General features: G+C 43.8%; 2 protein-coding genes across 4 annotated transcripts; both read right to left on the reverse strand.

The window, feature by feature from the left end:
- Window positions 1–12,411: 12,411 nt before the first annotated feature.
- LOC136691211 (forkhead box protein D1-like) lies at window positions 12,412–13,290 on the reverse strand. Its single transcript, XM_066663633.1, has one exon. The coding sequence runs from the start codon at window positions 13,256–13,258 to the stop codon at window positions 12,536–12,538; it is 723 nt and encodes a 240-aa protein (XP_066519730.1). The 5' UTR covers window positions 13,259–13,290; the 3' UTR covers window positions 12,412–12,535.
- A 3,100-nt stretch (window positions 13,291–16,390) lies between these two features.
- Window positions 16,391–20,352, reverse strand: zglp1 (zinc finger GATA like protein 1). Of its 3 annotated transcripts, none has more exons than XM_066663602.1 (5): window positions 20,263–20,352; window positions 18,171–19,359; window positions 17,946–18,043; window positions 17,398–17,488; window positions 16,391–17,162 (listed from the first exon to the last, which is right to left on the reverse strand). In XM_066663602.1, the coding sequence occupies exons 2-5, from the start codon at window positions 19,340–19,342 to the stop codon at window positions 17,036–17,038; spliced, it is 1,488 nt and encodes a 495-aa protein (XP_066519699.1). In that variant the 5' UTR covers window positions 19,343–19,359; window positions 20,263–20,352; the 3' UTR covers window positions 16,391–17,035. The 3 variants fall into 3 exon arrangements, with proteins under 3 accessions (XP_066519699.1, XP_066519697.1, XP_066519698.1); XM_066663600.1 differs by having other exon boundaries at window positions 20,187–20,316; XM_066663601.1 differs by lacking the exon at window positions 20,263–20,352 and adding an exon at window positions 19,931–20,059.
- Window positions 20,353–21,797: the final 1,445 nt, after the last annotated feature.

Consider the following 21,797-nt stretch of genomic DNA (forward strand, 5'->3'; position numbering starts at 1 on the left):
ACTGTACACAGGTGTGAGTGACTGGGTGAGTGTGTGAGACTGTACACAGGTGTGAGTGACTGGGTGAGTGTGTGAGACTGTACACAGGTGTGAGTGACTGGGTGAGTGTGTGAGATTGTACACAGGTGTGAGTGACTGGGTGAGTGTGTGAGACTGTACACAGGTGTGAGTGACTGGGTGAGTGTGTGAGACTGTACACAGGTGTGAATGACTGGGTGAGTGTGTGAGATTGTACACAGGTGTGAGTGACTGGGTGAGTGTGTGAGACTGTACACAGGTGTGAGTGACTGGGTGAGTGTGTGAGACTGTACACAGGTGTGAGTGACTGGGTGAGTGTGTGAGACTGTACACAGGTGTGAATGACTGGGTGAGTGTGTGAGACTGTACACAGGTGTGAGTGACTGGGTGAGTGTGTGAGATTGTACACAGGTGTGAATGACTGGGTGAGTGTGTGAGACTGTACACAGGTGTGAATGACTGGGTGAGTGTGTGAGATTGTACACAGGTGTGAGTGACTGGGTGAGTGTGTGAGACTGTACACAGGTGTGAATGACTGGGTGAGTGTGTGAGACTGTACACAGGTGTGAATGACTGGGTGAGTGTGTGAGATTGTACACAGGTGTGAATGACTGGGTGAGTGTGTGAGACTGTACACAGGTGTGAGTGACTGGGTGAGTGTGTGAGACTGTCCACAGGTGTGAGTGACTGGGTGAGTGTGTGAGACTGTACACAGGTGTGAATGACTGGGTGAGTGTGTGAGATTGTACACAGGTGTGAGTGACTGGGTGAGTGTGTGAGATTGTACACAGGTGTGAATGACTGGGTGAGTGTGTGAGACTGTACACAGGTGTGAATGACTGGGTGAGTGTGTGAGACTGTACACAGGTGTGAATGACTGGGTGAGTGTGTGAGATTGTACACAGGTGTGAGTGACTGGGTGAGTGTGTGAGACTGTACACAGGTATCAGAATATAAGTGACTGTGTGAGTGTGTGATGCCCTGTGATGGACTTATCTCCTCTTGAGTGTGTGTTCCTGATCAGGTGCATTGCTCATAGTAAATGAATGAGTGAATGAATGTATACATTATGTTTGGTATGTTGTTGTTGTTGTGAGTTTTAAAGCATGAGCTTTAAACTGAATTATGGTGAATTAAGCTTTGAATCATTGTCTGATCTGATTCGGCACAGATTGCTATGAGAGGGTGAGTGTCTGGACAGTTGTGCCTCTTTTTCTGAGAGACAGGAGCCCTAAAGAGGAGTGAAACATTCCATGTTCGGTTTCCTGATGAAGAAAGGTTGGATGTCAGTGTGCTCTGTGGCACAGATGGACTTTTCAAAGAGTCGGGTTGGTTTTATTTGATTTTTTTTTCAGGGCTTTCTTCACATGTGTGTATGTGTCCCCCCACTCACGCTTTCATTGTGTTTCCACTTTTTTTTCCAAAGTGAGTTCTGCTTTGGTTTCGGGTGCTGAAAGCGGTCGTCTGAGCCCAGGCCCAGGCCTATATTCAACTCTTATTTTTTTGCTGGATCTGAAATAAACTGTCACATGAAACACTCCTCAGTCTGTATTCATCGGGCTCACAAATGTGTACCGAGACCCTCAAAGACCATCGGAGCCTCTGTTTTATTAAAAAGGGATATATTATTGTTTCAGAAACAGTGAAATGACTCACAGTGCACATGGCATGCCTGGTTTTCTTGTATTAATTCAGTGGAAGGCGATATGAAACACACACACACACACACTATACATTTGAACCAGATGGGGGAATGTAATTTAAAAGTCCTCTCTGTTTGAAGAGGAGAGAACTCTGGCAGTTTTTAGAAAACCAAGTTTACTTTGTGTCATTCACTGCAGCTGTTTGATGTTCACAAGTGTGAAGCAGACGATAGTTGCGGCAGATCGCAAAAACCTAGCTGCATTTTAAAGTGCTCCTATCAGGACAAAAAAAATCAATGTTGTTTATATTCTGGGCTTGAATCTGTAAAAAAAAAAAAAAAAGATAACATACGCCATCAATTGTTCCCTTCCATTGAAAAACAATACATTGACTTTTCTGCATACGTTTAAAATGGAAAAATGCAGCATAATAAACTGAAAACTGCTTTCAAATAATCATTTCACGCTTAAAAGTGACTTCCAAATTAATGTAATCTTCACTGGAAGATTTCCTTTATGTTTCATACATTTTCTCACATGTGATTGTGCAGCCGAGGTACGATAGGTGGTGTAGTGGTGTTGATGGTGGTGGTGGGGGTGGGGGCGAGGTGGGGTTTTAGAAAAATTCATTGGGTCGCTCACAGTGGCCATTAAAATTTATTAGAAAATTGAGTGGCTGGGCCCCTGTGATATTTTTCATGGGCCCCAAATCCCTGAACACTAAACGGCTTTCATTTAAATGTGTGTGTTCTCTGCTGAACTCTGCGATGGAGCTGCGCCCTGCCCAGGGTGAGATCCACTGGGACCCTGATCAGGATAAATATTTACCAACAGAGCGATCAATGAACGTACTTTACGGAAGATGTGTTTACTACATTTAATACAGAAAATCAACAAAGCATTTCATCCATCTTGTTTTAACAACTTTTTCCACATCATTTCACTTCCTGGTTTCCTCTTTTGCCTTTATATAAATGTGAATTAGTTAAACATGTGTTTTAAATGTATCGTTGTTTTATTGTTGTCACAGAAACATGAATAAAGCTACAGACTAATGTAGTTAACTCACTCACTGCTGCTGAAGTGATACAGAGTGTTGTTACTGCAGATATTAGCTCCTGAAAGAGGAACGTCACGGCCCAATCAGAAGAGAGCTCATTTACATATCAGCCTTTAAGGCACAGTTTTTTTTAAGGAATAAAGAGAAGATAAAAACCTTTGTGCAGAGACGACTTCTGAGAGTTGTTTTGGGAATAAACAGACATTTGTGGAAGATACAGAAAACAGTTCAAAGTTAATGAGAAGAAGGAAAAGATTAGAGAGTGAACGAGTGTGAGCAAGTGTGCACTGGTGTGTGTTTGTGTGTGGGATGTTCTGCCAGGGTGGTCCAGAGCCTCTCCTGGTGTGTGGGATTTTCAGCATTGACCTTTGGATGAAATAAAAATCCACAGGCCATCTGTGCAGGACCCTAGAGATGGAAAGTAAGGGAGTGAGGAAGTGGGTTGGAGGAGTGTGCACTTCTGAGCTAGGAAACAAGTGTGTACCTCAGAGGAGCCGTTCAAACACTCTAAAAGAGTGCAGGATTAATTATTAACTATTTACTATCATTTTGTGTGTGTGTGTGAGAGAGAGAGAGAGAGAGGAGAGAGAGAGAGAGAGAGAGAGAGAGAGAGAGAGAGAGAGAGAGGGTAATTGTCACTGGGGACAAGCAAGAGTGAGGCCCTGAGGCACACATTTGGCTTACACACACACACACACACACACACACACACACACACACACACACACACACCAAACATCCAGCTGCATTTTACATCTGTTCAAATAAACTCACCTCTGTGGCATCCGCAGTCAAAACACAGTAACAGTTTATTTGCCCTTTAACCTTCCACCCTCTCTCTCTCTGTCTCTATGTTTGGTCTTCCCTAACTTACACTCAATGCTATGGGTCTGAAAGGATGTGGATCTGTCACGATGCCCTCACCAAGAAAAGGAAAAGCATATCAAACAAAGAGACTGCTGCTTGTGTTCTCAGACCAGTGGACTGACCACCCCAGAGCCCAGACGTCAACAACACGTCCCCATAATGTGAGCAGACAGATTCGGGTCCCCACAACGTAATGAATATCTGGACCACACGCACAGAGCTGAGTGGTGGAAAATGCAGCCCTCTGCACTTTTATGAGGCTGGAGTGATGAACAGAACATTCGGCAGCATGACGACACTGAGGAGCTTTCTATTCTCTCTGAAATAACATTTTCTGAATCTCTCTCTCTCTCTCTCTCTCTCTCTCTCTCTCTCTCTCTCTCTCTCTCTCTCTCTCTCTCTCTCTCTCTCTCTCTCTCTCTCTCTCTCTCTCTCTCTCTCTCTCTCTCTCTCTCTCTCTCTCTCTCTCTCTCTCTCTCTCTCTCTCTCTCTCTCTCTCTCTCTCTCTGCAAAAATGATACAGAACACAGCTCCGACAGAACGAGTCCAGGAACTGAGACAGATAAAATAGATCCAAAGGGACAGAGAGAAAGCCTGAAACCTAAAGGGGGGATTAATATAAGAGAGGGGAAGAGCACAAGAATGTGTTTGTATGAGATATAGAGAGAAAGACAGTAAGTGAGAGAGAGAGAGTGAGAGGGAAAGAAAGACAGAGAGAGAGTGAGAGAGAGAGAGAGAGAGCAGCTTTTTTAAATTAGAAGACTGCTCCTTCTGCCAAAACCCACAGATTAGCCTCCTCCAGCGGCGCAGAATTAGGAACAATTTGATGTTTGCTATAAAAAACAACAAGAGAAAAAAAATGGAGAATAAACTACAGCCACAACTGGACCACCAGAGAACACACACACACACACACACAAGGACTCAAACACACACACACACACACGCACAACATATATGAGACTCAAACACATATACACAAACACAATTAACACCCTCAGAATACATACACACACACTCAGAACATATGAGACTCAAACACACACACACAAACACCCTCAGATTACACACACTCAGAACATATATGAGACTCAACACACACACATAATAAACACCCTCAGAACATGAGACTTAATCATATACACAAAATAAACACCCTCAGAGTACATACACACACACACTCAGAACATATATGAGACTCAAACACACACACATAATAAACACCCTCAGAACATGAGACTTAATCATATACACAAAATAAACACCCTCAGAGTACATACACACACACACTCAGAACATATATGAGACTCAAACACACACACATAATAAACACCCTCAGAACATGAGACTTAATCATATACACAAAATAAACACCCTCAGAGTACATACACACACACACACACACACAGAGAACATATATGAGACTCAAACACATACACACACACACAATAAACACCCTCAGAATACACACACACACAGAGAACATATATGAGACTCAAACACATACACACACACACACACAATAAACACCCTCAGAATATACACACACACAGAGAGAGAACATATGAGACTCAAACACACACGCACACACACACACACACACACAATATCAGAATGCACACACACTTCAGTGCAGGTGTGTGTGTGTGTGTGTGTGTGTATTCTGTGTGGCTGCAGGAAACACTCCAGCCCTCCTCCTCCTCTCAGCAGTTGGTCCGAAGTGGCCTTCAGTCAAGTCGTTCCTTTTTGATTCCAGCGAGTGATCAAAGGATCCAGTGTCGCTGATCACACCCTGCATGTCCAAAACTTAGTGGACACCCCTTATAACCCACCCAGTCATGCCCAGGTCCAGTTAAGGCAGCCATGCTCAGTAACATGTCGCCTAGAGGGCTATCTGCTGTCTGGGGTAGTTTTCTCTTCTGTCTGAAGAACAAAAAGACATCAGTCTTTCGCTCGTTTCACTTTGCTCTAAGGCCCCAACTCTTCCTCCTCCTTTACTTCATCTTCTCACTCAAGCAAACTCTCTCTTTTGTCTCACACACACACACACGCACTTTCACCCCTCATTGTGCAGAACGCATGGCTGCAGTGTGAGCTCAGGACCCTTCTGGGTGGCTTTCCTGCTGTATGTCACTGTCATTATGTGCCTGCCACACACACACACTTAATCATATAACCCACATACTTAAGTCATGTAGACAGAGCTGTAAAACCCTGCACTCAGCCCATAGAGTTTAATGGGCCCTGTGCTGACCATGCCAAAAGCAGTGTGTGTGTGTGTGTGTGTGTGAGAGAGAGAGAGAGAGAGAGAGAGAGAGAACAGAGGCTATAATTGAATAAGTTCTGACTATAGCTGGAGTAATTCTGCCAGGAAAAGCAACAAAGAAAAGGCTCTGTCTGTGGACGCTGGCCATGTTCAACACTTTGGAGGTTAGATATTAAGTGCTGAGTGTGTGTGTGTGTGTGTGTGTGTGTTTATATATATATTGAATGCTGAATATTTAATAATAATTCTGAACAATATATTGGCAGAGAGAGACTGGCCCTCTGGCCTTGTCATCTGCTCCAATCAGCACACGCCTGGTCTACATTATAAAAAGAATTGTAGCCTGAGCTGTGTCTGAAACCAAAAGCAATAACCTTGATGTGTTGCTGCCCACGCCGTCTCACGAGGCATGATCCAAAAGCAGAAATCATACACAGTGAGGCCAAGATGTTGATACGCTAATGTCCGCTATCTAGAATTATTCCAAACTTCTGTGATAACGCTGCTACTTCTGCCATTTACTTCTGATGAGTGACGGTGCCGACAGGATTATTGGACACGCAAGATACACATTTGAAGACCACATCTACTCTACCTTCAGAAATTGACAGAAGAACCTCAGCAGGCTGCGTTTGATACAAAAAACGTGATTCAGATCAGACTCAGTGCCTTCACCCCTCAGAACACTGCCTGGGTATTTAGGACGTTTCAGACACAAACCACGTTTGATGAAAAGATGGAGCTGCTGGTCATGGGGTTGTTGTGGTTGCTATGGTTACACCAAAGCCAAGCACTGAGACCAAGGAAAGGACTTTTCATAGCTTTTAACTCTTTCAGAACCATGGTTTAAGACCATGACCTTCACGCCCTGAAAGGATCCTGATATGAACTCTTCCAGGACTCCCCACCCACTAAAAGCCCATATGAAACCCCTCAGATTCTGCCCCAAATGTTGTGGACCCTCTGGTGTAGAGCTGAGTTCTTTCAGCGCTGGTTCACAGATGTGGAAGAACAAACAGAAGAAGGAAAAGATAAATGAAGAACAGGACACTGAGCTTGTTGAACACGATCAGAGAAGCTCTGGCAAAATCTGCTGAGAAAGATCCACTAAGACACAGATGAAGACAAGGACAGGGCTTTGACTCGGAGCCAGTACGCCCCGCATGACAGGACCAGCACACATAAAACAGTTGATTTTGTGTTAAACATTTCACAATGTAACATGGTGTAAACAATAGTGTGCAGCCCCTGCGTATATGAAAACATTCATTCTTCTTATTTTGGCCTCTGTCTATTTTTTTTTACATTTATTTATCTTTTAATTTCTTGTTTGTGGACTACAATTAAAACAAATTAAAAAATAAAAATAAAAAAAGAAAAACCACAATACACACTGAACAGGGCACTAGTCCATCACACACTCACCCAGTCATAAACACACACACACACCTGTGAACTAATCCTTCATTCATTCATTGTCTGTAACCACTTATCCAGTTCAGGGACGCGGTGGGTCTGGAGCCTACCTGGAATCATTGGGCACAAGGCGGGGAGACACATTCACTCACAACTATGGACACTTCTGAGTCACCAATCCACCTACCAACGTCTCTTTCGGGAACGTGAGAGGAAACCGGAGCACCCAGAGGAAACCCACATGAACACAGGGAGAACACACCACACTCCTCACAGACAGTCACCCGGAGGAAACCCACACAGACACAGAGAGAACACACCACACTCCTCACAGACAGTCACCCGGAGGAAACCCACACAGACACAGAGAGAACACCCCACACTCCTCACAGACAGTCACCCGGAGGAAACCCACACAGACACAGAGAGAACACCCCACACTCCTCACAGACAGTCACCCGGAGGAAACCCACGCAGACACAGAGAGAACACACCACACTCCTCACAGACAGTCACCCGGAGGAAACCCACAAAGACACAGAGAGAACACCCCACACTCCTCACAGACAGTCACCCGGAGGAAACCCACGCAGACACAGAGAGAACACACCACACTCCTCACAGACAGTCACCCGGAGGAAACCCACACAGACACAGAGAGAACACCCCACACTCCTCACAGACAGTCACCCGGAGGAAACCCACGCAGACACAGAGAGAACACACCACACTCCTCACAGACAGTCACCCGGAGGAAACCCACGCAAACACAGGGAGAACACACCACACTCCTCACAGTCAGTCACCCGGAGGAAACCCACAAAGACACAGGGAGAACACACCACACTCCTCACAGTCAGTCACCCGGAGGAAACCCACAAAGACACAGGGAGAACACACCACACTCCTCACAGTCAGTCACCTGGAGGAAACCCACACAGACACAGGGAGAACACACCACACTCCTCACAGACAGTCACCTGGAGGAAACCCACGCAGACACAGAGAGAACACACCACACTCCTCACAGACAGTCACCCAGAGCGGGACTCAAACCCACAACCGCTGTCTATTTAGAGCCAAAAATGCATTTTCACATAGAAAGTCATTCAAAGATCACGTGACCAGGGGCGCCAACACTTCTGCACACAGTCACACTCTCTACAGACTGTAGAGAGTGAGGGAGCTGAGGTTCAGGATCGTGATTCGGAAACAAGTGCGGAGCCCAATTCCTTCAGTGAGCTGTTTATTTTCACAAGAGAAATGGAAATTAAAAAGTCTTCAAAAAAACATGATTCATCCGGAGCTGTGTCCGGCCTCTTCCATAGCCACAGAAACACACAGAGCTCCGTAATCCAAACACGGGCCAAAAGGGTCCAAAACAAGCTGTTCGGTTCCTGTGGCTGCGGGCTGTTCTCCTGTGTGGCGTTACAGAATGAGCGGCCATAATAACGGAAAACAGAACCACCCCAAACCCCTGTTACACTCATACATTCATTCACTCATCTTCTGTAACTACGTCGTTCTGATCAGGGTTGTGGTGGATCCAGATCTGACCTTGAATCAGTTTTGAGAGCATGGGTGCATCACAAGGCATCACACACACACACACTGACTGTAGACAATTTTGCACAGCCGTCCCATCACTTTGGTCTGTGAGAGTAAACCCATATAGACCTAAGGAAAACACATCACCGAGCCGAGGAGCCCAAGACCCTGAAGAGTGCCATAATGCTGTCGTATTCAAACAAACCCTAACCCACGTTTAATGCTTGTAAAAACAGAAAGCAGTGCTTTTAAATAATAATAATAATAATAATAAAACAAAGACAAAGTTATTTCAAACACAATCCTGTCCCAGGTTTTTGGGAATGATTTGCAGGCATTAGATTTGTTGATGTAAATGTAAAATGTACAAACAAAACTAAACAAAAATTCCCCACATTTAACTCATCTGTGGCAGTGAACACACACACACACACACCCCGCTGCACCAGGGGCAATGAACTCATACCCAGAGCGCTGGGCAAGCGGTAGTATTTATTTCAATCTAAAATGTTGTTACAAAAATATTAACAACAAGAAAACCCCACAATGCCGAAGATCATACATCGCACAATTAGGTAATGAAATGAAATCACTGCTGTTTTCAGCTTGCTTTCACACACACAATCCAAAGACATACGTTCGACTCACTGTCCCTGTGCTGGAGGCCTGGGGAAGTGTGTGTGTGTGTTTATGTTAGGCTGTTTGTGCTGTGTGTACATGTGTTCCTCATTCAAACCAGTACAAGCACGCACACGCATGGACACACACACACACACACACACACACACACACACACACACACACAGAATTCCAGCTCCTCACACGTAGAGCAGGCAGTGAACGCGGGTAAAAAGGGTCCAGTTTAGTTTCTGGGGGTCCAAACACTGAAGGTTTACTGTGTTTTATTAGAACACATCCCCGCTTCTGTGTGAACACAGCTGTGTGTAAACGCCCGAACACCTGGTCTAATGACATACAGGTGCTATCTTCTGTTGCTGTTCTGTATTATACTGTTTTGTACAGTTAGGATTTGGATTCACCGTATTCGAGAAACAAATATGAATAATAGGTGCCATGACTTTTGCACAGGCCTCGTTTTATCTTCTATATTCTGAAGAAATACAGATAATGACGGAGCAGTAAAATGAAATGTGCTTTGATCATCGTTGCACAGCAGCGGAAAGACATTTGTACTTCTCCTTTAACCCATTCTCTGCACTTTTTAAACACACACACAGAGAGAGAGAGAGAGGGAAAGAAAGAAAAAGAGAGACAGACAGAGACAGAGAAAGAGAGAGAGAGACAGACAGAGATAGAGAGAGAGAGACAGACAGAGACAGAGAAAGAGAGAGAGACACAGAGACAGACAGAGAAAGAAAAAGAGAGAGACAGACAGAGACAGAGAGAGAAAAAGAGAGAGACAGACAGAGACAGAGAAAGAGAGAGAGAGACAGAGAAAGAGAGAGAGAGACACAGAGACAGAGAGAGAGAGACACAGAGACAGAGAGGGAGACAGAGTGAGAGGAAAAAAAAGAGAAAGACAGAGACAAGAGAGAGTGAGAGAGAGAGAGAGAGACAGAGAGAGTGAGAGGGGGAAAAAAAAGAGAAAGACAGAGGACATCAGGAAGCAGTTCCTTGCACATGGGCACTTCAGCTGGGGATGTTGAGGGAGGAGGAAACACTTTTCCTTCACTCCCCTCCCCCACTCTCCCTCACAGTCCCAGTGTTGACAGCACAAGGCAAACCAATACGGCACTGACATATACACAACATACACCCCAACGTCCCACAACTCAAACACCGCACCGCTGTAAAAATCCACTTATTACAGACAAGAGCTGAACCCCCCACCCCCTCATCCACATGGAGCTCTCTCCCTTATTTAGAAAAGGCTTCTGACAGTAAAAACCCAAGGACCACGAATCCCAGGAAGAAAAGCTAAGGGCTGGACTGAGGTGTGAAACTTCAAGTCATAAACAAGAGGAATTCAGGGGGAGTTCACATTATTTTACACGTGAGTGTAGTTCACCCTCTGATTTCTCGACACCAGATTCCTTCATAAAATGTAAAACTAAGAAAAGCAGCTTTTATATCTGTCAATCTGTTTTTAACCCTTTCCAAACCTCTCCTAACGTATCCTTCACTTACATTAAAGCAAGTGTAAGTGTTCTGCGCTAATCAAAGTGACCCAGGTGGGTTTCAGAAAGACGTCTGGAAACAAACCAAACTTAATGAAGACAAATGAGTTTCTGGAAGACTGTTAAAGTCAGTTTTGGAGCTTGGTTTTTACTTAGAGAAGAAATAACAAACAGCACACATTTATATCACAGACATATTCAGCTGTTCATTACTGAGATGATCACATGTGCACTGCTTTTGTTTAGAGGAGTCCATCAAGGCACTTACACACAAACAAATAATAAAAACAAAACAATAAAAGCTGCGAACAGTCCATTTCTGAATCCTTGACCTCTACTATATTTCTTTCCCTTCAGAAAACGTGCGCAGGTTTTAACTCAAATCGCCTTAACCCTTAAAACACAGTTTCTCTCAAGGCATTTGATGAAGGCATTGTATTGTATTTATGCCTCTGCTTCAACTCGTAGATTAAAAAAAACTAGAGGAACTATAAAACTCAGCTGGCTTTAAAACTTTAGAGAAAACCCTTTAACAATGTTGTTTTTTTTTAAACAAAACTCCTTTATAATTCAAACTTAGAAAAGCAGGGTTTTAAGAAATAAATAAATCAATTTACTCCATTTTCTTCTTCGTAAACAAACAAACAGCTTCTCTAAAAATATTCTGGAGAAAAAAAATAATCAGAGTTTTATGTAGAAACACATACAGAAAATATCTGAAAATTTACAGAAAATATCTGTATTTTTAAAAAGTTGGATTTACAATTAATTTACAATTTCTTTTTCATTTTTGGTTGGTTTTGCTTTAAAATGTGTTATTTTTTAACTGTTTTTTTTTTTACATTGGAAGGTCTGGGATTGCGCATCTGTTTTAAATTAAATACAACAAACAAACAAACAACTGTAGGACTGTGCTTCTCTAAAACGTCGAGAGACTTCAGTTAGAATCCTGTGAAAATGAAAAGATGAAAGAAGCTGCGGATGACTCTAAAAGCGACAGTGAATAGAAACAAAGGGAGAAATGAGATCCAGAAAGAGTCTGAAGAGGGTGGAGGTCAAAGCTCATGAGATTTACTCGTGTTCGCTGTTTCTGAATTACAGTCAACAACCACCTCCTGGTGTCTTTTATTATGTTTAGAACCTCACTGGAAAAACAAAGTCAGAATCGTTAATATAATAAAATATCAAAGGTTTATTTATTTATTCTTTAAATCAGATGCATTTGTTTTGGTTAAAGCTGGGTTTTAAGGATTATTATTATTACAGACGAATGTCTCTAATATATTTTAGAAAATACCTTCCACGTTTGTTTTGTTGTTAAAAGTAAAATATAAAATCAGCTGCATTTGTTCTAATGAGGTTTAATTTAAAGGATTTTAAAAAAAAAATGTATTCCTTTATCAAATCAAAACAATATCCTATTATTAGCTGATTATTTTCTTTATTTAAACGTTTTACCGTTGTTATTATTATTATTTATTTGTAGCCTGTGGCTGTGTTGTTGTTAAAGTCAGTATTAAAAGGTGGAAGTTGAGCAGGGAACATAGCCATAATAAAGCCTTGGTGTTTACAGTTCTATTTACTGCGTGGTCAGCGCGGAGGAGCGGAGCGCGCGCAGTGTGTGGAGCTCCTGCTGCAGAGAGTAGACGCCGGGAGAAAGCGCAGGCGGGATGAAGGGCAGCGGGGAGATCAAACCGAGCGCGCGCTGAGGATGAGGAGGATGATGGTGATGATGAAGGAGGTCTTTGGGAGTCCTCGCGAGCAGCGTGGAGAGCGCGGGCCACAGGCTGACTGGCGCGTGAGCCGCTGGAGCGCGCAGCTGGAGCTGGAGCTGGATTGGTTGCTGCTGCTGCTGTTGGTGGTGTTGTAGCTTTTGGCGTTTGAAGCGCGTGCGGCGGCGCAGGAAGCTGCCCTGCTCAAACATGCACGCGGACCGCGGGTCCAGGGTCCAGTAGCTGCCCTTCCCGGGGCTGCCGGGCTCGCGCGGCACCTTCACGAAGCAGTCGTTGAGGGAGAGATTGTGGCGGATGGAGTTGTGCCAGGCGGGCGCGCGCTCGCGGTAGTACGGGAAGCGGCGGCGGATGAAGGCGCAGATGCCGCTGAGCGTGAGCCTCTGCTCGGGGCTCTGCAGGATCGCCATCGTGATCAGCGCGATGTAGGAGTACGGCGGCTTGGCGGGGGGCGCGGAGCCCCGGCTCGTGCCCGACGTGTCCTCTGCGTCTCGCGCGTTCCCGGTGCCCGTCGTTTGCTCGTCGCCATTGCGCGCGGACAAGCCCACCACGTCGATGTCAGGCTCGTCCATGGGGAAGCCTCGCGCAGACAATAATAATAATAATAATAATCCTTCAGGAGATCAAGGCGCGCGCCTCTGATCGCTGGAGTCTCTTTAAAAAAAAAAAAGTAAAAAAAAAAAAGTAAAAAAAATCCACAACAACAACAAATTCCTTCCGGCGAGTGGTGTCACCAGCACGCGCGCGCGCGCCACGACGGATCTGACTGAGGAGGAGGGTATGTAGATGGCCTCGCGCACGAGGGACTGATCAGGCGTGTGTCCATTCACAAGAAAACGAGGATGAAGAAAAAGAAGAGGAAAAGAAAACCAGCTCGGCCTCGCCCTAATTCCAAGGGAAATCAAGGGACAGAGGTGCGGCCCCGCCCTCGTCCACACAGGAACACACAGGGTTAATAGGACATTAACGAATGAACATCAAATTAGTACACACTTAAAAATCATGGTTCTACAAGGGTCTTTATTAAAGAAGAGGGTTCTGTATGGAACCCTGAACACTCAGAGGACCACTGCTTGATTAAAGGGTTCTTCAGATTGACGGAGAATGTGTTCTAGACGGTTCTACGTAGCACCTTTTAGAGAAGAGTTAGAGAGGGTTGCTTTTAATATTGTTACAAGTTTGACATCATAACAGTAGGAGAACCCTTTTTGGTGCCGTATAGAACTAATCTGAAGAACCCCTTAATCTTGCAAAAGGTTCCTCACATGTTTAGGGTTCTAGAGGATAATTTCCTTTAAGAAACGTACATTTTTTAAAGTGTAGGGGGCATTTATGTCATTAAAGGCAACATCTAAAATGGCCTCTTACTCACTAGTGCACTAGGGAGTGTGTAAAAAGTGTAATATAGGTATAAAATGTCTGAGTATACTGTAAAAACAATTTTCTGGGGTCTTTTAAAGGGATTACAACAATGCACAAAGGCCCTGTCCCAATTCTTGCCCTAAGCCCCAAGGTCCTTTTGAAGTGCAAGCTTAGTGATGTCGTTGAAACATGAAAGGTTCAAGGTTTCAGGAGCTTAAAACGGAATTAACACACACAGAGAACACACCCCTTTTTGAGCTACTACCATGAAGGCTAAACATTAGGGAAATAAAATAACTAGGACATGGACTCACACACTCAGACAAGGCCATTACGTCCAGCTGAGCCACTGGGAGGTCAGCCACATGCAAATCTCCCTACTGCAGGAACGGAGCGCACGAGCTACGTTTACATCATGGACTGGAGGGTGAGGGAGCCATTTTAGATTCAGAAAAACATCATAAACATCATTAGATACCAATGGTATGTAGAAACAGGCATGAATCAGTGTAAACACTACAGAAATATGCGAAGGGCTGTTTACATATTTTACATCAAAAAATTAATCTACCCCGCGTCTCATTACAGTTCCTCTCTGAAAGAGAAATCCATTATATCTGAGATATAGTAACGTCCACTTTTCTTAACAGAAGAATTCCTTGAAATACTGGAAGTCCCCACTATAACAACTTTAAGCTTTGTTTAAACAGAAACAGTTTAGCTTGAAAAACTAGTCCAAGGCCAGACACGTTTACGGAGCCCTGCTGGAAACATTCCTTCAAAATAAATTAGGGCCTGGACGCTATCAAGGTGTGGGAATGAGATATTTAAATACTGACTTCCCAAACATCAGTCCGCCACCTTAGCTGCATTACGATGGGGTGTCACTGCCAGGGCTCTTTGCATATTTAATTCAAACCTGACTTGAACAGTTTTTTTCCCCAGACGGCCAGAGCAGGCGCTGAGAGAAACCCACTCCATGAGTTTCTGTGAGCACTGAGGTCATGGCTCGTCAGCTTTTTAATGAGAAATGTTTTTGCGGTTGGGTCATTAAGTCTGTAAACACTGAAACAGTATGTGCCACGTCATTTTTCCTCTTACTCAACACAGAGCGAGAGCTCGGAGAGGTGCGTGGCCGGACTCCTCGATGCATCCACTCACTTCACTTAAAAACCATATTTATGATTACCATCTGTGAGCAGTGCGACAGCAGCAACGGAACTCTCCACCTTTTAATCTCGAGTGTTTGTCCATAATTAAGCTATGAACTCTTATTTTGAATTATTGTTATGCTCTTATTTTGCAAACTGCAAATATAAATTAATTGTATTAACTGTTGGAGTTCACCCCTAAGCCACCAGAAACTGCGCATCCTGAGGTATGCTAACGCACTATAGCGTTAGCCAAGGCGACCTCCAGTGGCCAAAAAGGCAAACCACAACAACAAACACGACTGGACCTCAGATCGGAACATCAGCCATGTTTTCTCAGAACCCAGGCAGTGGTGTGAATGGCACTTTAATTTCTTTTTAATTCAGTTTATTTGTAAGTAAGTAATTAAAATAAAATGTTGAGCGCAAAATGACAGTTAAATGTATTAGCACTGGTCTTGGATTTAAAGGATTGCTAAACACAAGGGTGAAAAATACGGCAATATGTTACTTTCAACTAAGTTCTTTCTTTCCATTGATCTTTAACTAATTTCAAATGAGGTTTGATCCACCACTGTTTCCTGGAGAATCCTAAACTCTGCTTGTATTGTCACTTATTGTATCCCCCCTCTCCCCATTTCCAGCCCTATCTATATTTTTAATAAGTTCTTATTGTAAAGCACTTTGGGCAATAGTAGTTGATTTTATATGTACACTGTAAAAATTTCTTGTAAATTTTACAGTAAAATACTGGCAGCAGAGTTACCAGGCATTTACCGTATTTTTACAGGAACACTACTGTATTTCAAATTTACAGCATATTACTGTAATTGAGTAATACAATAATTTACTGTAAATACTGTGATTTACAGTAAAATACTGGCAGCAGAGTTCCCAGCCATTTACCGTATTTTTACAGGAACGCTACTGTATTTCAAATTTACAGCATATTACTGTAATCGAGTAATACAATAAATTACTGTAGCAGACTTGCTGTAAATTTACAGCAATTTTTTACAGTGTACTCTATAAATATTATTTCTGTATCTGACATTTGCTGAGAGTAAAACATGATGTGATTATTTAAACACAGCCCACAAGGGCCTTGAAGTAGGTGGCTTAAACGTAGACACACCCCCAGGTCAAAGAAGGATCCATAACACAGCATTGGACTCAAAAGCACAGCAACATTTAATTTTTAAAGAGATTTCTTTAAACTAAATAGATTTAACTATAAATATATCAGAGTAAATGATCACCAGCAGTGAACACAAAGAAAAAATATATATAAATCACAACAAAACTCAAAAACGAATAAAGAAACAGCAAAATCAACAGGCTGAAATACAGTAAACGCAGAGAAAAGAGCAGGCTCCGACTTCTACAACACATACTTGAGAGGTGACGGGTTTGAAGGAAAATGTGAAACGTACTGATGTCTGTGTGGAGGAGTAGTAAACCTATGATAAAGTGCTTAAACGTTTCATGAGTGAAAATGCTACAATGAAATACACAGTCTCTACTTTGGAGCTTAAACAACAAAAAGATATTTTTTCATTTACGTTCACATCACGTTCACATACTGAAAGCCCATAACAACTCACTATTCTTCTCTTAGAAATCACACGACTGCAGACAGCTGTCCATTTACAGCATTAGAGATGATGTAGGTCCAGTTCCAGCTTAAGAAACTGGGTCAGGAAACGACAGGAAAGGAATATTGCCCTGAGAAAGGTCTCATTTGTGTTGATTTAATAGACACTCATTTATTTATTTTTAATCTAACTTGAGTCCTACAAAAGACCCAATGACACAATCCTAGAATCTTCACCGGTTCTACGAGCGTTTGTTTTGAGAAGCGAGTTGAAGCAGGTCTCCACATTTCAGGCATTTGGAGTTGGAGTTTGCCTCCTTCCTGGGGATGTTCCAACACTGAAGACAGCGCACACGGTATTTCTTATACCTGCCACAGACAGACAAGGACCTTCCGGTAATATTTAAAAAGTACGAGGAATGGAAATTTAAGAGTTTTTTTTTGGTGTAAAGCATGAATTGCCCAGCTTTTTAATCTCCTTTCCTTTACAGTTAACACATCAAGACTCATTCTGACTTATCCAAGCTGTGAGTGTGGGTCCTAATACCGAGATTCATTAGCGACAGTACATCCGAATTGATCCGTGGGGATCTCAAACGCTTACCTGATTCCACAGGCATTGCAGAGCGGAGTACCATCTTCAGCGTCTCGCCATAAAGGAGTCTTCCTCGTGCAGCACGATGCACAGACCTTCTCTAAAGGGAAAGAATGATAACAGACACAGATGCAACTCTACACCTTCGCCTTCAATCGTAAAGAGGTGCTCTACGGCTTTGTTCTGACAAGTTACTGACATTTGATTGTTTATTTTGCCTCAATGAGACACAGAACTGAAATTTTCAGGGCTGTGTGGATGTGTAAAATCAATGGATTTCTAAAATGATTTGAGATACGTTCATAGAGGGTTCTAAAGTGGATATTTATTGCATTTACATAATTGTAAAATGGAGGATCTGTTCACAGGATTTTATGCAGTTATCTGACTGACTTTTCACGCCTAATACATGCTAACAGTTATAAAAACATGGAATGGTTCTTTAAAACTGATCATAAGAACAGTTTCTAAACGAGGGATATGACCTTAGGTACTCTCTTACTTTGGGAGCTAGTCTGTGGTGAGGGCGTCGCCTGCTGGTGGAGGATGGTACTCACTGGAGATGCTGACTGAGTCACTTTCCTCCTCAGAGCTGCTTGTTCGCTGGGAGATCTGCAGTGATCTGGACCTGGTGATTCTGCTCCTCCTGCCACGCCTGCACAGCTCAGCAGAGGAGAACATATTAGTACTCACATCTCCACCAGGAAGTGAATACATGACAAAGTCAAATAACTGCTCTGCAGTTGCACTTTAAACCCAGACTGAAAGGAAGCCGTGCTTGCCTGTACTTCGAGGTGATGAGAAGTCGGCACTGGTCAGTGCTGCTGTCCAGCTCTGTGTGCATGCTGAAGGTCACCCCCTGAATCTCCGGATCGTGGAGGTCAGGGCTACGCGAAGGATGAGCCTGTTTTCTAGGTGTTCTCCTTCGATTTTCACAATCTGTCTGAGCAGAAGGCTTCGCCTGCTCTTCCTCAAGTTCCAAGTGCTTTTCATCGTTCTTATCCTCCAAGTTATTGTTCAAATCGGTTCTAGATACAGAAGCACTGTTTAGCCGAGGCGACTGTGGTGTAACCTTTGATACCTCCGCGCTACAGAACCCTTCACAAGCGTGGAAATCAAAGCACAGGCTGCCATCGTTTTCGTCAACCAGAGAAGATGTGAAGTCAACAGGGCTTGGTGTGTGTGCTGCAGACATGGTTGTAGAACAGGTCGGTTCTCCTCGTTGTGGGTGCAAACGTGTCTGATCCTCCACAACGTTGGCTGCATCAAGCGGAACCGAAGATGTTTCAACTAGCAGAGAGTTTTCTGTGCTTTCTTCACTGTTGAAACCAGCTGTGTTTTTAGATATGAGTTCAGCGAGGTCCTCTATGGCTTCAGTTTTTGCACAGTCGTGCTCATCTACAGTCTGATCTGAAAGAAACTGATCAGTATTGTCTATGTCGTGTGGCACAGAGAAGTAAACAGAGTGTGCATCTTCTCTAGAGGACTCAGTGGAACTATGTGGAACATCTGAAGCAAGGGAAGAGCTTTCAAGAACCTCTGCATCTTCCAAATCGTTTGTTTTACATTTATCACAAGGGTAAACATCTACATCTTCGATATTTATTTGTTCACAGTGCAGCAGCCTCTCACACTGGAGGTTTATGAGACTCATGACCTCCCATGGGCTGCTGGCCTGCATAGTGAAGGTTCCTGTAAAGCTAGGTTGAATCTCTTTCTGATTTTGTCGAGTTATGGGAGTGGTGTTGCACGGAATATACGTGGGTACCGTCTCTTCTTTGGATTGAAGTCCCTCCGCCAGTGGACTGTACTCGTTTGAAGATGTAGCGAGCTTGGTGGCCTCCTGGAGAAGATAGAAAATGGAAGACTCGGCTACGGAACGGTTTTCTGTGTCATCTCCGACGGTCTGAAGGCAACACTCAAGATCATCTGAAGTGTCAGCTCCTGAGCTCATGATTCTTTGCCTGTTTACTGGACAAAATGTTGCATCTTTAGTGAAACACCACAGTAATATTCTTATATACGAGGCTTGAATCAAACTTCCACAAGTGCTGCCAGGAGCTAGTTTCTGCTGTTTATGTTCAAGAGTGTTGCAGCAAAATACAAGCTTCACATATTCTTAAAAACATTCATTCCTCTCTTACAGCAGACTGAGTTTCTGTGTTTATTTTTCCTCAAAATGTGGCATGTAATGGCTTTATACGTGTAAATGTTCTTAACAACTTCAAACAAGGCGCCAAAACTACTAACAAAAGCTCGGGTTTATTTTTAAATTCGAGAAATCATGCTTTTAATGACTAAGAAAGCAACATTTACAGGGTTTACACGGGTTGTATTTTCTTGACGCCTTAAAGAAAGCTACTACAACTGCTGAAAAGTCCATGTTTTTGTGTTTCTAATAAAAAACACGATACAAAATTGGACATATGAGACTAAGACGAGCCTCTCGAAGCTTCCCCCTAGTGATTACACCGTGGTTTTCCCGTGAAGACGGTCGAAATCTACTTTAAACGTCATGTTTTTAAACTATGGCCATACTTACCTCGGGCTGAATTCCCTCAGAAATGATCTCAGCCTCAACGCCTGTAGAGCGAGCTCTCCCTGAGGCAGCGCGCGCGCACCTTCACGAGCGGTCTCTTATATTTTATAAGTTTCCTCATTTTAATATTGGTCATTTAAAGTTGAAAATGTTCATAAAGGAGTGATAATCAAAAATAACTGGCAACCCAGAGCCTATAACGCTCTAAAACGCTGAAGGTAAAAAGCTATGTAAAATGTCAGGAACATAAGATACTCACCTTAATAAAAACAGCCTTAAAGACTTCTCTTTAAAAAAAAACAAAAAAAAACAACAACAACACAACAAACACACACCTGAGCACGCGCCTTCTCATTACTTTTAAAATTCGGGACGTTCTGTATCACGTGACGTCAGTACGTCAGGTGACCGGAGAGGGGCCACAGGTGAAACCCTGACTGTATCCATACAGTACATTTCATATAAAAGTAATATAAATATAAAAGAATACACAAATGTTTCAGCTGGCACCGGCACCAAAGATTTACTACAGAATGAGTGACAATAAATATTTTCGTTAATATATTCTGATAACTCTGTAATTTAAAGTAAAATTATTTTAAATTCTTAATGGGATGTGTGAGTTTGGGATGTGCCCTGTCCAGAGTGTGTTCCTGCTTTGTACCCAAAGTTTCTAGGTTGGTTCTGGACACCACCACCACATCCATATCAGGATGAAGCGGCTACAGAAGACGGGTGAATGATTGATTATCCTTAACTTTTGGAAGGAAAAGGTAGCTCAGGAGCACATTCACTCATTCCTCCATGTTTGTTTGGCTTTAAAAAGATCATTGCTTTTTTTTAGAGGGCATAAAGTCTCTGCTGTGTGACATGGGAATAAACTCTGTACTTTTACACAAGTTATATGCTTCATAAAATATGACCTCAATATATTCGGAAATAACGTGAAAATGTGGGTGGCACGGTGGTGCAGCAGGTAGGTGTCGCAGTCACACAGCTCCAGGGACCTGGAGGTTGTGGGTTCGATTCCTGCTCCAGGTGACTGTCTGTGAGGAGTGTGGTGTGTTCTCTCTGTGTCTGCGTGGGTTTCCTCCGGGTGACTGTCTCTGAGGAGTGTGGTGTGTTCTCCCTGTGTCTGCGTGGGTTTCCTCCGGGTGACTGTCTGTGAGGAGTGTGGTGTGTTCTCCTTGTGTCTGCGTGGGTTTCCTCCGGGTGACTGTCTGTGAGGAGTGTGGTGTGTTCTCTCTGTGTCTGCGTGGGTTTCCTCCGGGTGACTGTCTGTGAGGAGTGTGGTGTGTTCTCTCTGTGTCTACGTGGGTTTCCTCCGGGTGACTGTTTGTGAGGAGTGTGGTGTGTTCTCCCTGTGTCTGCGTGGGTTTCCTCCGGGTGACTGTCTGTGAGGAGTGTGGTGTGTTCTCCCTGTGTCTGCGTGGGTTTCCTCCGGGTGACTGTCTGTGAGGAGTGTGGTGTGTTCTCCCTGTGTCTGCGTGGGTTTCCTCCGGGTGACTGTCTATGAGAAGTGTGGTGTGTTCTCCCTGTGTCTGCGTGGGTTTCCTCCGGGTGAATGTCTGTGAGGAGTATAGTGTGTTCTCCCTGTGTCTGCGTGGGTTTCCTCCGGGTGACTGTCTGTGAGGAGTGTGGTGTGTTCTCCCTGTGTCTGCGTGGGTTTCCTCCGGGTGACTGTCTGTGAGGAGTGTGGTGTGTTCTCCCTGTGTCTGCGTGGGTTTCCTCCGGGTGACTGTCTGTGAGGAGTGTGGTGTGTTCTCCCTGTGTCTGCGTGGGTTTCCTCCGGGTGACTGTCTGTGAGGAGTGTGGTGTGTTCTCTCTGTGTCTGCGTGGGTTTCCTCCGGGTGACTGTCTGTGAGGAGTG

The sequence above is a fragment of the Hoplias malabaricus genome, chromosome 3, assembly GCF_029633855.1.
Source record: "Hoplias malabaricus isolate fHopMal1 chromosome 3, fHopMal1.hap1, whole genome shotgun sequence".
In the NCBI taxonomy this organism is placed as follows: domain Eukaryota; kingdom Metazoa; phylum Chordata; class Actinopteri; order Characiformes; family Erythrinidae; genus Hoplias; species Hoplias malabaricus.

Coding starts and splice junctions, on each gene's coding strand:
- LOC136691211 (XM_066663633.1), bottom strand. CDS start 13,258: ATGGACGAGCCTGACATCGACGTGGTGGGCTTGTCCGCGCGCAATGGC.
- zglp1 (XM_066663602.1), bottom strand. CDS start 19,342: ATGAGCTCAGGAGCTGACACTTCAGATGATCTTGAGTGTTGCCTTCAG. Junction 18,044..18,170: donor CTCATCACCTCGAAGTACAG/GCAAGCACGGCT, acceptor TGAGCTGTGCAG/GCGTGGCAGGAGGAGCAGAA. Junction 17,489..17,945: donor TGACTCAGTCAGCATCTCCA/GTGAGTACCATC, acceptor CTTTCCCTTTAG/AGAAGGTCTGTGCATCGTGC.